Below are 16552 nucleotides of genomic sequence, written 5' to 3'. Positions count from 1 at the left end.
TTCTCTACTTGAAGTTTAACTTTGTAATGTAAAGTATAATGATATGTGCAGTATCCATTTTGTAATGATGGTCTACAGATTAATAAAATCGTACACGTAAGGTGCTTTGAACTTCACGGAGAAAAGGAATGTAGAAATCCAAGAAGGACACTATTAATAGTGTTGCTACCAAAGTAGATTATGTTTGTGCTGTTTCATCGTTAGAAATATTCCAGGAGTTAAATATGAAGTCATTCAAGAGGAATCCTTTAAATGAATCTGGTAAATAGAAGATATTTTCTTTTGACTATGGCATACAAGTGACCACTTTTTTTCATGCTGTATTCTGTGGGATAGACAGACAGATAATAATACAAAAAGCATAATCTGCTCAACCTGGAAGCTGCGGGTTTTCCTTGTTTTGACTGAAGGATGTCCTATATTCAGCAAATCTCCCCGCTCCGTTCTTCTCTTCCTCTCTTCTTCTGCCATCTCTCCCTCCTTCCATGGAATCTAAGGTAAAGAGCCAGAAAATGTGCCCTGGGTTGACATAACACAAAGGGAATAATGGCTTTTTAAGGTTTTATATGGTTTCTCCTAGTGGGAAATAAAGATTTTGTAGTTTGTCTAAATGGGACTATGACTGGTTTCCTACATAGAAAATATTTCTGGCCAAATGGCCTATTTCTAAAATTCCAGCATAATGTCCCTCATGTTACAGATCTTTTAATTTACATATTTTCTCTCCCTATGACACCTCAAAATCTATATCTTAAACAACTTTGTTCAGAGTTCCCACATTCAAGTACAGTGGAGAATGCTTACTAAATGTTGAAATAGTGAATGATAAGTCTTTTTCATAGAGAAAGAAGTAGTAAATCAGGCTGACCTTGGTTAGGCTACCAGGTTCTTGGTGTAGGTCATCAGCCATCCCTCATACCTCCCACAAAGGCACTTCTTATGAGGTCACTTTCTAATGTTTAGTGCTTCCCACACTGGGTAACACTCCCAGATTTGCCATTCCCATTTATGGGACCCCGTCTCTTCCTTCCAGAGAGTGATAGCTCACAGTCTTGTGGAAACCAGTGAACACGTGATTATAATACAGTGTGTTGAGTGTCTTGGCTGAAGAAAGCGTAGATTGCTCTGGAATACAGTAGAAGAGGGCTGACGTTTGGGAGAGTAGTTGGTAACAGGAGGGCTCCCTAAGAGAGGTGACTCCTGAAGTAGTCAGGCAGAGAGAGGGCAGAAAAGGATGGGGAAATTAGGATGACCATAGATAGAAAAGTGTGAAACAGCATGGTTGGTGCAAGGCCAAGAGATGAAAGTAGTTTGGTATACTAGGAACATAAACTTTGCCGTGAAGATACAAGATACTCTCCTAGATAAGGACTGGATCTCAGAGATACTCTAAGACTGGGGCCAGAGTACTTCTCCGGGATGTCCTCAGGGTCAGCAGGCCTTGTCTTATGTGCCGTTACATGCACGTAGTGGAAGACAGCAAGCGGCCTGAGTATCTAGGCCTGTTCAACCAAGGCCCTAACAGTTAGTGGTAGCCCAGCTAAAGCTATTGTTTTTACCTTCCTTGTTCCCAGAGACCAGAGACAGACCCCATTCCATCCTCATGGAATCTCCCATGTTCGTTTGTGCAGGACACTGGCAGAGTCAGTGACAGGAATGAATGAAATGATTGGCAGAATTAGTAACAGGAATGAACTAAATGGTTGGTATTTTAAGCTCCCAGACAGCCTGGCAGGGGAGATCCTGTTGGAAGCAGGTCTTTCAAGCCTCTCAAGCCCTTTAACTTAGATCTTAGATGGGACTGTTACTCCAGCTCCCCATAGGACTGGGGCATTAGAATGAGGATTGAATATTTTAGTTTGTCACAAAGCTAAGAGTGTCTCAGTTTCATGACTTGAATATTTCTCATCAGTATTAGTGTAACAGTTGTGCCTGGTGTCCTTCCATCAGGACAACAGTTCCTACTTTCGTTAGAACGAGTGTGAGGAGGGAGTCTGAGGGAAGAGCTCTAGTTCATATCAGAAACACTGGTGCTGATCAGTAGTGATTTTCCAAATGTTTCCATTGTAGTGTCAAAAACGCTATTTCTCTGCCTGGCACCAGCTGCTTCTTGATCACAGGATTGAGCTGGGGAAAGCTGGGACCCTGTCCGACTGGAAGTTTCAGCTGAAGGTCCTGAGGGCCTGGAGAGACTACACAAGATCTCAGAAGCTGCAGCGGGAGACAAAAGCCATGGAGAATGACCTTAGGGAAGAAAACAGGTACCATCTTTATACCATGAAAACCCCTTTAGCATGTTTGGGACAGCTTTCCTCCTGAAGAATCCAGAAGTGAACAAAAATGCTGTTCACTGGAATCATCTCATCTGCTTATAAATGTGGTAATCACTGTTTTCCAATGTTTCATTCCAAACGAGGAAAATTTAACTGAAAACTATAAGTACAAAATGATTTGATTAATATGTACTAATGTGCATGCTTTCCTTTTTTTAAAGGAAGTGAATATTATGCTTTTTCCCTTGTCCTCTAATGTAGTAGCATTGCACTTGGACCATCTTACAATTCAAAAGGCAGGGTTTGGTTTAAATGCCAGTAATTCACATTCGTAGAAACCACTGTCTGTACTTAGAATATTAATTAGGGACACAGGGAACATCAGCCTGAGAGGGCAGACCTGCCAAGAGTGATTCCTCCCATTCCCCCATCTTTTGTTCCTCATCTTATACAGAAGGTCTGACACCTTTGTGTCAACTCCCTCATATTCTTGTGAATGACAGAATTTGCCTTCAAATAAAACTTTCTTTGCTCCATCATCTGAAAATTAAATACATTTTGTTCTTATCATTCCAAATTTAACTTTGCATTCTTGAACCAAAATCATAAATTTAGAAGGAACCATTTATTTATTTGGGAGAGGGCAGTTCATGTTTTTATGTTTGCTCATTCAGGGTGACAAATTAAACAAATGATATGTGAAAGCATTGTTATGTGAAAGAGAGCGCTCCCTGCACCCCCCCCCCCTCGCTGGAGTGGCACAGCCTTGTGATAGCACTGGGCCCTGGGGACAGACGGCACAGAGGAGACAGAAGCATGGCCCCTTGTCCTCCAAGAGCTCACTATTGTGTGGGGAAAACAAGATCTAGAAACAGTAGAGATGTTGCGTGTCATTATAAACTGCGTAATGCATCCCCTTCTGAGGAGACCTTAGCAGAGGGAAGGGTCGCTGTGACGGAGGCGGTTCCTACAGAGTGCCAGGAAAGGCTTTATCAGGGAGCTGGGTTCTGAGCTGGGCTCTGCACAGTACGTAGGATGTTCCTAGTGGAAATGGGGAGACAGGGTGGTGGCATGGAGTCGCCATCCCGACAGGCTGGAGACCATCAACCACGTGGTTGTAAAGTTCATCGACTTACAAAGGGCCTTTAATGCCAGGACAAAGAGTTTAGTTGTTCTTTTGTAAATAAAGATAAATTCCTGAAGGTTTTTAAGCAGAAGGGTGACCTAGTCAATTTTACTTTCTACAATATGCTGGGAGAAATCTTCATTTTAAAAAAAAAGGTCACCATAGAGAACTCTTCCATAATTCATTTCTGAGTTCTCAGGACCTAGTGACTGATGTAAAGGGTGGGATGGCAGTGTAACTGAAAAAGCAATGGCGGAGAAAGGGTCTGTGGGACAACGAAGGGGGCGTGGCAGTGCAGTGAAGGGGGCCGCGTGAGTGAGGCCCCAAGGGGGGAGAGACTGGGATCTTCGAGTCAAAAGTGGCCTGTGACATTCACATGCCAGAAGAAACCTGTAGAAAAAAATCTAAAGAACTACATATGCCACTCCAATTAAACTGTTTTATATAAAAACACTACAAGGGGATTTCATAATAACATAACGTGCCATTTTTTTTAAGATCTCAGAACTTTCTGTCTCATATCTGTGAATTATTTTCAGGTGTCTATTTTTAAATGTTCAGAATGGGTACTACATTTCTTTAAAACTGCAAGAGATAGAAAATATTTAACTTATAATAATTTTTTACTATAATACCTTAGAGCAGACATACCTTAGAGCACGAATGCTCTAATCCAGCCCCTCATTTTACAGACACTAAAAGGAAGTCCCGAGAGGGAAACCGTCATCCCAAGGTCGTGGAGTTAAGAGCATCCAGCCCAGAGCTGGGTCCTGGCCTTTTTGATTCCGAGCCCGATACTTTTGCCTGTACCACACAGCTCCTGTGTCACATCTAGGTGATGGTTCCCTAAGACAACCATGTGTGTCAGTTATATTGTAATTTACATATAGATGGTTTCAGGAAAGAGCGGCGATTTACAAATGATAAGTCATGCTAAAAACATGAGAGGAAAGGATCTATTAAACATAAACCACACATTGTGCTGCTTTCCTACAAATCCCTGACTCTCTGCATCTTGTTCTTTGTTCTAGAAATTGGTTTAGGATATTAAGTTGGGAGATGTTGTTCAAAGAAGGTTGCAATATTAAAGGTGGAGAAAAAAGCTCAAAGGTAGTTGCTGCAAGCAGAAACCAAGAAATGTCAGTGGGATTGAGGGTGTCAGTCTCCATTTCTGTAGCGCTTTTGTTAATCACGTTAGACCGCCCTCCCTCCATGCTCACCTGGGGACCCAGGTCAGAGGCCAGAAACTGAAGGGCATTTGAAGCTGGTAAAATTCCTGATGTGTCTGTCAGAGAGGCAGGAGGACAAGACTTGCATTGTCTGGCCCACTTCAAAGCTCTAAAACAGAATTGTCTTCCACTTTTTCTCTGAGGGGCGCCTGCTTCATTATGAATACATAAGCTTTTTTCCTTCCTAATCTTGCATTTGCATCATTGCTGTTTTCGTGTTCTGCATCAGATCTCAGCACTTAATCACATCACTAGTATGTGGTTATTGATTTCTCATGTCTCACTTTTAAAAAATTCAAGACACTCTTTAGATATCTAGAATTGTCCTAAGGTAGCATTACTAACTTACATGAGAATTTGCTTTATATTTTTCAGGTTCTTTTATGAAATATTCCTGTAGGATAGGTAGTATAGGGCTTTTTGGGGGGAGGCGGTGGCATCATTTTGAGGAGGAATCTGAAGCTTAGAACCTTTCGGTCACTACCCAGTGTTCCTTATACAGTGACTCTCCTGACTTCTTCGTTCTGTAACACGCTCCGACAGCCAAGTATCATTTGAGGTGTTGTTCTGAGCGTCATGGTTCATATTTAAATTTGTATTTAAATCTTTTATAAGGTTTAAATAGAAACCTTATTCTTTTCGATATATAAAAGAATATATTTTATATTCTTTGGTCTTTGAGACAGCCTTTGTCTGCATGCAGTTATATAATTGTGATGATCAATTTATAAATGTATATACTTTTGCCAGAAATTCCCTGATGGCGGCCTGGAAGCGTACTGGGACGGGATGTTTTCCGTGCAGGAACCCTGTCCTTCATTTTATGATTATCTGAGGACTGTGTCTGAAGCCATGTCTTCAGACTAGCATACCCAAGCAAATCACCTCTGGTTGAGCTTTTAAGAAATTTAAGTGATTTTTCACTTTCAGAAATACTTATGTGTTTTGGTATCATCTTTTTAAAAAAAAAATTGGCTTATCTGGAATATCGTCACTGTGCTACAGTGAATTGCAAGCGTGCAGGAGTAGAAACAGCCCGGTCTCTGGATCCCTGGCTTCGGTTTCTACCCTTCCAACCCAGTGCAAAAACGTAGATTATTAAATAGATTCTCAAGATGCCCACATAACCATTGTAGAGTGGGCTCTAAGCACTATCGCGAACATGTGTTTTTTTAACATAATTTCTTACTGTTTAGTGTTTTTGTTATACTTACAAAAATATTTTTCTCTTTGCCTTTTTATAAGTGTCCAAATAATTTCTCCCCTGACAGACAAAACGTCAGTGTTGTTTGACTGTTTATGCTGTAAAAACATGAAAATAACACATCAGGTAATACATACTCCTCCTTTCCGAGCAGACTCACGTAAATCGAATTTCACATTAATCAGAGCAGTGTACATCCTCCATTCTGTGAAAACTTATGATTTTCACTTAAATAAAGTGCTATAGAGTTTGGGGGGTTTTGTTTTTACCTGTGTTGCTACCTGACTTATTATTCTTATTTCCTCTATAATTTTTATTTCAAGGTATTCGGTCTCATATTAGATACTTAGTTTATTTTCATCAAAGTAAAATAATATACAAATGTCTATTCCACCTATATTATACTTTCATTACAAAAACCATCAGTCAGACACGACGTATTTATTGAATACCTATTATTAACTTATTAAAAAGAAGCAATTAAATGTAATAAAAAATGCTGTTAGCAGAGGTGCTGTTAGTGTTTACCCTGAAATTCATTATTTCAGTCAACTTTACTCTCACTAGTTGGTTGTTTCACCCAACTCTTCTGACACAGATTAAAGTCTGTGACTCTAGCCTTTTTCAGACTAAGGGTTTTAACCCAGTAGTGGGTCCTAAAATCAGACTCAAGATGAGCTATATTTTTTAAAGAAATTGAACATATTAGAAGAGAAATAACTAAGCACATCTCTGGTAATAGAGTAAATATTGTTTCATGAAACTTTTCTTTCAGTTACATATAGTTTTGCTTCATATATGCACATGTAAACTTATATTATGTGTCACAGTGTAACATTTTTTCTTACTGTAGATGGCAATTAAAAAGGTTTAAGAGTCGCTTAAGTATTTAAGAACTGTAAAAATGTTCTTCTGACACATTGACTTAAAAACTGTATGACTTCTATTTTGTTATGACCCCCAACAGTCCACGAGAAGAGTTAAGCATTATGTTTTTTAATAGAAATGGATATGCGAATAGTGTTATAGAGAACTTATTTGATTTTCCTTTACAAGATAAAATCAAGTAGGTATCTAAACAATATTGGGTCTTAAACTTCTAAACTGACCCGTTTATGATGCGACATAAAATTTCCAAGCTCTGCGCCTCACTTCTTCAGGGACAGTGACGTCCGCGCATGGACAGAGCTCAGGGAGCTCTACGCTTGAATTCACAATGGGCCGCTCCCAGAGTGACTCCGGACGGAGGTCCCTTGTGGGGAGGGAATGGAGCTGGCAGTTTATAACTCCACTCAGTCACGTCCCATCACGTTCACGAAGCGTCCAGGAGTCAAAGGAGCTCTTCCTTAGGGAGAGAATGAATCGGGACAACCTCTACCGGATTGTGAATGAGCTCCGTGACAGCGAGTGCCTGTCTCTGCCTTTCACATGTGCTGGTGTTCCGCAGCTGTCTTCACAAGGCAATCCTTCATTCACTTAGCTTTCAGGTCTGTAAATGAGTCCTTCTTTTTAGGGAACCTTTCCCTGAGCAAGTCCTCCTTTCCTAAGGTCTACCTTCATAGTTTCGTGTTGACTTTTATAAGTCTTACAGTTAATTACTGATAATTCGCTTGTTTTGTTCCTTTCCTTTTCTCCCAATCTTCTCTCTTCCTTAGATTTCCAAGCATAGCTGAATGTCTTCCTCATGCATTCATCTTTTAAAAAGTAGTTATTTATATACCTATTTTTTTTGCTACTTCCCCTCCAAAAGCCCTCATAAACTATTTTATGATAGTCAAAAATTGTGAGATCTTTGTGACATGATCGAACGGAACTGTCACTCTTTCTTCTGAGGTAATGTGTTGAGGTGCCAGCGCCTTCTATGAGCACACCCTTTCCACCGGGGAATTTTATAAAGTAATTCCATTTAGCTTAAAGAAAAGAATAAGCTGGAGCTAAGTGGAGCATTTCTGGGACTCCTTCGGACTTGTGTTCCGTTTATATTACCAAGTAACAAGTTGTCAATGGCTTCCTTTTTTAACGGAAGTGCTTTGTTGCTTAGAAAACACCAACTAGCCGCTGAGTACAACCGGAAACAAGTTCTCCGGCACCACTTCACACAATGGCAGCACTGGGGTCGTGCAGAGATCCTGAAGAGAGAGCTGGCTCGAACAAAGGGGGAAACGAGGAAGAAAATGAATGCGTTGTTGAAGGCAGTATCACTAGGGAGACTCAGTGGGAACGGGTCATCAGGCATCAGTCCACTTGAGGAGGGAACAGCGATGGAGGAGCCACCTATGGGAGAGGTACGTTGTGTTTCTTTTGCTTGGTCTTCCTGCTTATCTATCAATCACTTGGTTTTGAGCCGCCGCGGGTGGCTTGGGCTGTTAGCCGCTGTCAGATCGCCTTGCTTGGGCCATCTAAAAGATGAGAACTGCTGTAATGCCCAAAGGTTAGCTTTCAGTCAGTGTTCATTCGCTTGAACTGAATCTTCTTTTCATGATCACATATAAACTTTGGTGTAGCTGAAACTTAGTAGGACGTTAACACAGGGAATTTAAAACTACTAAGAGAAAGACTCCTTCAGGAACAGATAATAGAAAATGTTGTTTACTTGCTTGTGAACTCTTACTTGATCATCAAACATTTCTTTCCTAAGGAACCTTGTGACTTATAAGAGGGGAATGTTTAAGTGTTTCTTTTTCTAGTGATAAAAACAATATAAATTATAGCAATTTAGTAAGAGAAAATGACAGAGAAAAAAAGAAAAGTAGCCTATAATTTCGTCATTTGAGGATAACCACCAAAAACATGTTGAAGTATAGGCATCTCGTCTTTTCTCTCTTCAGGCATATGCAACCTGTCTCTTCATCACTTTCTTTAGCTTTAATATTTTCTTCAGTGATGTCATTGAGGGCATTAGTCTGCCATAATACAGTAAAAGAAAAGCCATGTATCTTTCTTCTTAACAATAATATAATTTTTTAACACAAGAATTTTTTTATGTCAATAAATCTACAACGGTAGTTCTCAACTGAGAGTATACTGCGGAATCAGACCACTAACTCAGAACCTCTGGGAGTGGAGCACCTGTGTGTTTGTACAGTTGTGCAGGTGAACTGATGACCGAATACCCACTGGTTCGGGACTACCGTCCTGTGCCATCATGTTGTGATGGCTGCATGATGCTCTGTCACGAACTGTGAGCCAGGACCTGTTTACTTCCTTCGCTGTTGCAGGACATTGACGCTGTCTACAGTTTGCCACTGTTGCAGACAAAGCTTCTCTGATCACCCTTGTAGCTAAATCTTCACACGCATCCATAATGCTTTAGTTTGGATACGCACCTAAAAATAGAATGCACACTCTAAAGACTATTACCAAATTGTCATCCCAGAAAGATTGTACCAAAGAAGCACCTGTTTTCCTGCCTGATAACATATTTTTCATTTTTTACCAAGTTAACAGGTAAAATATTTTCATGTTATTACTTAAACATTATCAGATGCTCTTTTAACATCTGAGTCAGATGTTAGATGTTCTTTTAAATTACTACTGAGGTTAAACTTTTTGCATTAGCTCTCTCTCTACACACACACACACACACACACACATATAAAAATATGAAAATGGATATAGTAAGATAGATATCATGACTGGTCTCTTCATGCCCTTTGTCCATTTTTCTCCTTGGTTATGTATCTTTTTCTTATTTATAGGAGCTCTTTATATTTTTAAAAGTATTTGTTGTCTTTATTATATATTTTGCGTATTTTTTCATTCCGTCATTTGTCTTTTTGGTTTATTTATGGTGCTTGGTACTATACACAGTTAAGTTTTTAGTAAAGACCATCATATCAGGTTTTCTCTTTCATAATTGCACTTGTGTTTGAAGAGCCTTTCAGAGGAGGTCCTGTATGCTTGGCCCCACCCAAGGCCCCCTTCACCCCCCACATAATGCTGCCAAGTACTTAACTCAGCTGTGCAAAGTTACACTGGGTGCTGGAGGGTCCCAGCCTTGCTTTTTACCCTGACTACTGCTAGCAAGCAGCTGGTTTAATTTAGCCTTCGTCTCTCAGCAAAAGGGGATCACAAGGATGCTTATTGGGACTTATGTAACATTTTGGTCCCTTCCCCTAGGCAATTTATCTACCTTTATGTCAGTCAGATAATTTTGTTTCCACTGAGGCCCAGGAGAGTCTTCTATCTTAGGAAATAGCTATGTGGAACCTTTTACCTTACGAAGGCCCACTGTTATTATCTTTAAATGAAAAAAGAAGTCAGCGGAAAGTATTTTTTCCTGTGTAAAATGAAAAAATTACTAAATATACATATACAATTTAGACTCAAGAAAAAATGTCTCCAAATCTCTGAAATCAAAAACAAAAGAATTTATCAGGAAAGGATAATAATGTAAAAAAAATAGAGCAAATGAAAATACAGAATTATAATAGACTCTATAGATTACTAGATAAATTCTAATCTTTTCTAGAGTGTAGAGCTGAACATGAGCAAATGAAAATACAAAATCTTTAGTTAGATGTTCATTGATTACACAATCATAGGAATTCATGTACTGCAGACATATTATACCTTGAAATTTTTCAGAATTATTAGTTAGCTAATAGGTGATTGTCTCTAATTAATCCAGTCTGTTCAGTTCTATTCTATCAAGTACAATCTGTACCAGTAGCTTTTCTTTCTTTCTCTTATTTTCACCTGAAAAAGTTACCATGATCCAAAAGAAATTTTGTTGCTATACTCAAGGCTTTCACAGCCTTGCTGGGTTAATAATATATCATTATCACAGACTTCAAAAGGGCCTAAAACATGTACCCCCCTGATGCTAAATGACTTAAGCAGGTGTTGTCATGAAGAAATGTCCACTGGCATTTCTGAAGTAGGTTATTTTGAAAAGTATTTAACATGTCAGAGTTTCCATCTTTCACTTTAGCCGAATCTACAGAAATATTTCCATAATCATGAGCAATATCTTTGAGTACCCAAGTACGGCACCCTGTTAGAGCTAGAAGCTTCTAAGATACATAAGACAGTTCAGAGTATTTTTCTCCTTGTACCACTGCAGATGGAAGAATCAAAACTGGCTAGACCCTAGACCATGGCACTATGGCATTATTTTGGCCAGAATACATTTTTCTGGTTAAAAATTCTGTTCCTTTCCCTCTATATAGAACTTGTAATACCTCAGTCTGTTAAATGAGATTTAAATGATAAAACTTTGAAAACTATTAAGCCATATGCTAATATAAAATATTATTAGGTAACATTATTCTTATGTAATACAGATATTAGTCTGTTGGTCCTGGGTTTGCCAATATTTTTCACATGTAACTTGTTTGGGAATAACTGGAGTCTATAAACTTTAATCCAGTCCTTAGTCCTGAAATAAATACTATGAATTTAATTTACTGGTGGTAAGAGAGACATCGAAAGAACTATTGTTAAAGAGCTGTTATTAAGCAGCTATTATAAAGAGCAATTACTAATTAGTAAAGGTTTTCCTTAGTTTTCCAACATTCTTGAGAAAGAATATATCCTTTGCTACAAAATTTTCAGTTTTCTGCAAAATTCAGTGTTGATTCATGTAGATTAAAATCCCTGTGATATAGATCTAGAGTATCTTGCCTAATTCACAAATGAACTATCCTAATTAGAAAATTATAACAGCACATTTTTCATTGTCCTGGCCCATGCCAGTGGTTCATACAGCTGTAGCCACCCTCCCACCCAGTTTTCCTGGCCAGCAGTGCACATTCTCAGAGTGGCTCCCAGAGCTGAGGCCCGTAGCCTCTGAGGCAGCCAGGCTGGGAGCACAGGGCAGCTCTGGCTGGGGTGCAGGGTCACTGCGCCATTGAACAGAGCCATGCTGACTAGATGAAGGTGGCTGTCACAGCGCAGTCCTGTAAATAGCTGAGCTGTATAACCATCTCCTTCTCCCTCAGGTGACTGCCATACCCCTTTTGTGGGAAAAGCCTGCCTCAGGGAGCAGCGGTTGTATGCCTAGCCCCCACCTAGGCAAACCAACAGAGAGCATCTTGCAAGTTTCCCTCCAGAATGTCACTTTGAACACATCTGACAAGAAGCCTCACAAAACCCTGGACGTTGAGCCTTCCCCACAGCCTGACAGCAACGAGAAGCTCAGAACCAGCAGCCAGAAAGCAAAACCCATTTGCATGAGTCATTTCCACAGCCGCCATGCCTTCCAGCAACAGCTGATTGAGAAGCAAAAGAAGAAACTTCAGGAACAGCACAAAACGATTCTGGAGCTGAAGGAAAGCCAGAGGCTGGCGAAGGCCCGGTGGGCGGCAGAGCGTGAGGCAGCAGTAATGGACGCACAGAGCCACCTGCTATCAAACCCCAAAGAAGAGCCAAAGAGAACCCGCAAGGCACTTTCAAAGTATGTCTATTGTATCAGAACATTCCCTGGACTCATTATTTGGAGTTTGTCACTTTGCGGTGGATGGGCTTCTAAACTTTGCCTGGCTTCCAGTCTCCTTGGTCTGTCCTTTCACTGTGCACTCTCAGGCCAAAGAAACCCATGTATTGTGACTGATCCATGAGAGACACAAATGGGTATTTAAGGCAAGTGGCTGCCTGTAAGGATCCACTTACAGTTAGCATTTGTATTGTAGCTGCCTTTGTCTAAGGAGCTCTGGTAAAAGAGAAAAATACTCGCTTGCTCTAACTTGATTCATGGGTTTCTGATTTTGCTTGGTGCCAAGGAGCCAGGTTAGACAATACCAGGTCCAAATGGAGCAAATGGGGCCGGCCAATTATCTAGCCTAAATTTATAGTTGTTTTGGATAAAAGTAAACATCTTGGAGCCTGGAATGAGTCCAAATTTCTAACAACCCATTTAACATGGTTTCAGACGTACACTCACTACATGTGATAAATGGTAGGATAAGAAGTGGGCAACATCTATTGATTCAAAGCACTGGGATGGGAGTCGGAGTGCCTGACTCACTGTAGACTTAGGCCAGTCACTCAGCCTTTCCCTGCCAATTTCTCCGGTGGGTATAGTAACTCGTAGTTATCTCAGAGGGGAAGGATTAATTGAAGTTTTTTATATTCTTTTGAGTGTCTCAGGTGCAAAGGCTTTGAACAAAGCTGGTTACGGGTCTCAATTCTTTTTTTTTTCCCCCTCTAGTTCATCTGTTGCTTCCCTTGGGACCGAAGGTAGTAGAAGTAACTCCCAAAATGATCTTTCTGGACCCAGAAGGAGCCCAAAGAAGCTGACGACACCCCATCCCATTCTTACAGGCAGGGGCATCTTGGTTTGGCTTTGGTGGTGGTTAACTTCCCTTGTGGAGTAGAATGTGCTGGGACTGAAATCTGACAACTCTTGGGTTTTGAGGTTTGGCAAAACCTGGTCAGTCTAAGGGGGGTAGACACGTGAGAGGTGGAACACACCAGAGGGCTCCGTGACTTTTTCCCTGCCTCTTCCACCAAGCTTTTTGGCCTTTCCAGCCAATACCAAAAAATCAGTGCTAAGAGGTTTATCATTTTCCTGTAACTTAAGATTTGTATTGTGATAAAAAAAATAATGGGACAATATACACATGAGAAAACTCTGAGCAGCTGCTAAGAATAAACACTGATAAAGATCACCTATCATTGTACTTTGTTGCCATTAAAATATTGACTAGTTTACAGCAATTTACATCAAGTTAGTACATCATTTTATAATGAGTTGTGCCTTGATGACAGGCTTTAATAATAAAATTTATAAACCTCCTATTTTAATTTATAGGATTTTTGATAACATAGAAATTGTTACTGAAACCAAACAACACTAGGAGAAGAGAAGCGTTCTTCAGAACCCACCTAATGGATCTGCTCATTGTTTTCACTATCGTCACACACTGTACATATGTCTGTGTGTGGTGGTAGGCACTTTGACAATTATATTGTGTTTGGCAAATCTGATTTTTCTCCTGTGGCAAGATTGCTGCCCCAACAGGAGCTGACGTCATCCGAATAACACTCTACCTAAAGCTCACTCCTATTAGTGAAGAAATTAGCAGTCTTTGCTATGACTCTGCCAGGACAGCAGTTTATGCCATCTTTGTCCACCACTGAGGGTAATCAGAAAATGGCCAGGCTACTTTTCAAGCCGCCTTTGATGACCAGCTCCAGAAAAGAAGAGGAAGGGCACATTACCAGAGACTGCTTCTCTGGCTCTCACTTTAATCCATTCTGTCTCCTTAAAGACAGCCTCACGCCCGCTCTCTGTGACACCCCCACTATTCTTTCTCCAGCAAAGCAGATACTTAGTATCTCTAAGACATAGCCTGGTGAGTTGTTTTTCTTTTACTAATCTTTAAAATTTAGAGTTAAATTTTCTTCTCCTGTAACATGGCACAAGGAGTAGAGAGTAGATATTGGCTGGCTTAGGTGAGCAGAGCTTGGTACTCCCCCCAACCATGCCCCTCTTCCTGGGAAGGCTGGACTGATGGCAGTCATAGCATCAGACCATCTTGCGCATTTGCTTCTTTTGGACCAATATTTAATAGACTGTTAAGAACAGGAGTCTGACACTCAGATTCATTCAGATGCCAGTCCTCCCAGCACTTAGTACAGTTCCATTTCCTGCCCATCTGGGTATCCAGGTCTTAAAACTAAATTAAAATATATTCATCGTGACCCTAAACTTTATTTGTGCTTGTTGTTATTACATATACAGACATATGTATAGCGATTGAGGAAAAATTAGTAGGATCAATGCAATTTCAAGAATAATACTATTCTCAAAGTACTTGTTAGATATAAGTGAAGTTTTATACATTCATTAAAGGAATTATCAAAGTTCTGGTTTCTGGGTTTCATATACTAAAAGAATCATCTGCACATTACCTTATTTAAACCAGTAAACAGTTATTCGAATAGAAATGTAAATAAAAACATAATCTGCAAATTGTTCATCATTGCTGAGGAAGGGGTTATAGTTCTTTAACCTTTAGGGAATACATATATACACCTAAAATTTATATATTTATATTTTATATACATTTTACACATATATTTCTGAGATTGTGAACACTCAACTTAAAAGAAAACCTTAATAATACCAAATTTTACTATAAATAGGGGCATTTGTTTTGCAGTATTCCTTATATTTTTGATATTGGAACTCTTACTATTTTCTAGCCATGGAAGAGAGAGCAGCTGAGCGAGCTGAACGTAGGCGGATCTTGGCAGAGGAGAAGAAAAAACAAGAAGAGGATAAATTGGTAATAAACCAAGAATGCAAACTTAGGCAAGAAAAAGGATTTGCATAGGTCTTTATTAAAAAATTAAACCTAGCTTGTTTAAGCCTAATGAGACAACAGAGTTAAACCAACTTTGGTAGTGGCTTTTTGCCTATGGGCCTGAACTCCGTGACAATTTTAGAAAAATGAAGGGGAGGAAGCATGATGTTGACCATTAGTATAGCAGCAAATGTTGCAAACGTTGATGGGAATAGCAAATGGGAAGATTTACCCACAACCGAGACTAATGTTACAGGTAGATGTTCTACCTGACAAGTTTGCAAAGGTCTGTTGAAATTTTTTGAAGTCTTGACTTGGATTGTCAGAAGTAAATTTTGTGCCTACTAAGAAAAAATAGATAATACTAACAGGTTTGAAGGGTTTTTAGTGCAATGAAAGAAAAAAATTTCCCATACTATATGTAGTTCAGACTTAGTATTTCACAGATGAAAATAAGAACTAGAAAGTAATCCTTTTATGATTAAAAAAAAAAAAGTTAATCATCTTATTCACACTTAGTCTCATCTTCCCAAAGAGAAGAGGATTCCCTGGAGAAACTTTCAAGTTGTAAAACTAACCACCCGTTGACTGGGTTTTTTACTTTTATCACAAAGAGCAAAATTTTTCCAGTGACAGGGTGGATACCTTGGTAGATACTTAACTTTGCTCAGCCTCATCTTAAAAGATCATATTTCCATATGAATTGAGGGTTCTGGTTTTTACAAATTCTGGTTTTGATCAGGCCCAGTTAAAGGCCCAAGAGGAGGAGCGTCAGAAGAGAGAGGCAGAAGAAAAGGAGGCTCAGCTTGAGAAAAAACGAGAAGAGAAGAGACTGAAGAGAATGGTTAGTAGCATGTGTCTGGTCAGCTCTCTGTCCCTTGAGGCCGCTTGTGTGCAATGCTATGGCCTTGTGCACTCCCCCCTCCTCCCCAGAACTTCTGTCTGGAACACTCTTTTTCCACCACCATCCTTCCTCTCTCTTTTGTGAAAACCCTCTCATTCTTTACATCTGAGATCAATATGACTTCGTCCCGATTAGCCTTTCCTGCCTTGCCCCACCCTTCTCTCCACCTGAAGTTAGGTTAGGTCTCTCTCTCTGCCTCTGAATATATTTCCTTCAAAGCATTACCAGGGCTTTAATTATGCATTTACTCTGTGGTGGTTTTATTTATGTCTGCATCTCCAACTAAGCTGTAATCTCCGTAAGAGAAGAGGGCGCAGTCTGATGCTGCATACTGTTGTATTGGCTAGCAGGGTGCTGAGCATGCTGAGTAGGAACACAGCAAACGTGTGAATAAATGAACAAATGGAAGGAAAGACACACAGAAGAAATAAGAGGTAAAACTCTTAGTTTCAGGGTTATTAAATTCTAGTTGGAAAGATAAGGCCTTAAAATGCAAACCTGTCAGAGACGGTGCAGTGCAGCGTGTGCTGTTCTGTGCGTCACAGACCAGAGATCGACGGGGCGT

The 16552-nt window shown here is 39.9% G+C and overlaps 1 protein-coding gene across 3 annotated transcripts in view; it reads left to right on the top strand.

Moving 5' to 3' along the window:
• CCDC191 (coiled-coil domain containing 191) overlaps positions 1–16552 on the top strand; it is a 77961-nt gene that overhangs the window by 35691 nt on the left and 25718 nt on the right. For 2 of the 3 annotated variants that reach the window (XM_024577913.4, XM_045185850.3), the window contains 6 exons: positions 2071–2261; positions 7874–8117; positions 11775–12229; positions 12983–13095; positions 14983–15065; positions 15826–15927. In XM_024577913.4, coding sequence (XP_024433681.3) covers positions 2071–2261; positions 7874–8117; positions 11775–12229; positions 12983–13095; positions 14983–15065; positions 15826–15927 — 1188 coding nt within the window. The remainder of the gene's footprint in view (positions 1–2070; positions 2262–7873; positions 8118–11774; positions 12230–12982; positions 13096–14982; positions 15066–15825; positions 15928–16552) is intronic. The other variant, XM_053918368.2, reaches the window with a different exon arrangement.

This window comes from Desmodus rotundus, chromosome 2 (assembly GCF_022682495.2).
Source record: "Desmodus rotundus isolate HL8 chromosome 2, HLdesRot8A.1, whole genome shotgun sequence".
Classification (NCBI taxonomy): domain Eukaryota; kingdom Metazoa; phylum Chordata; class Mammalia; order Chiroptera; family Phyllostomidae; genus Desmodus; species Desmodus rotundus.
Note: the sequence above shows the minus strand (reverse complement) of the source record. Positions and strands in the feature narration are given on the sequence as shown.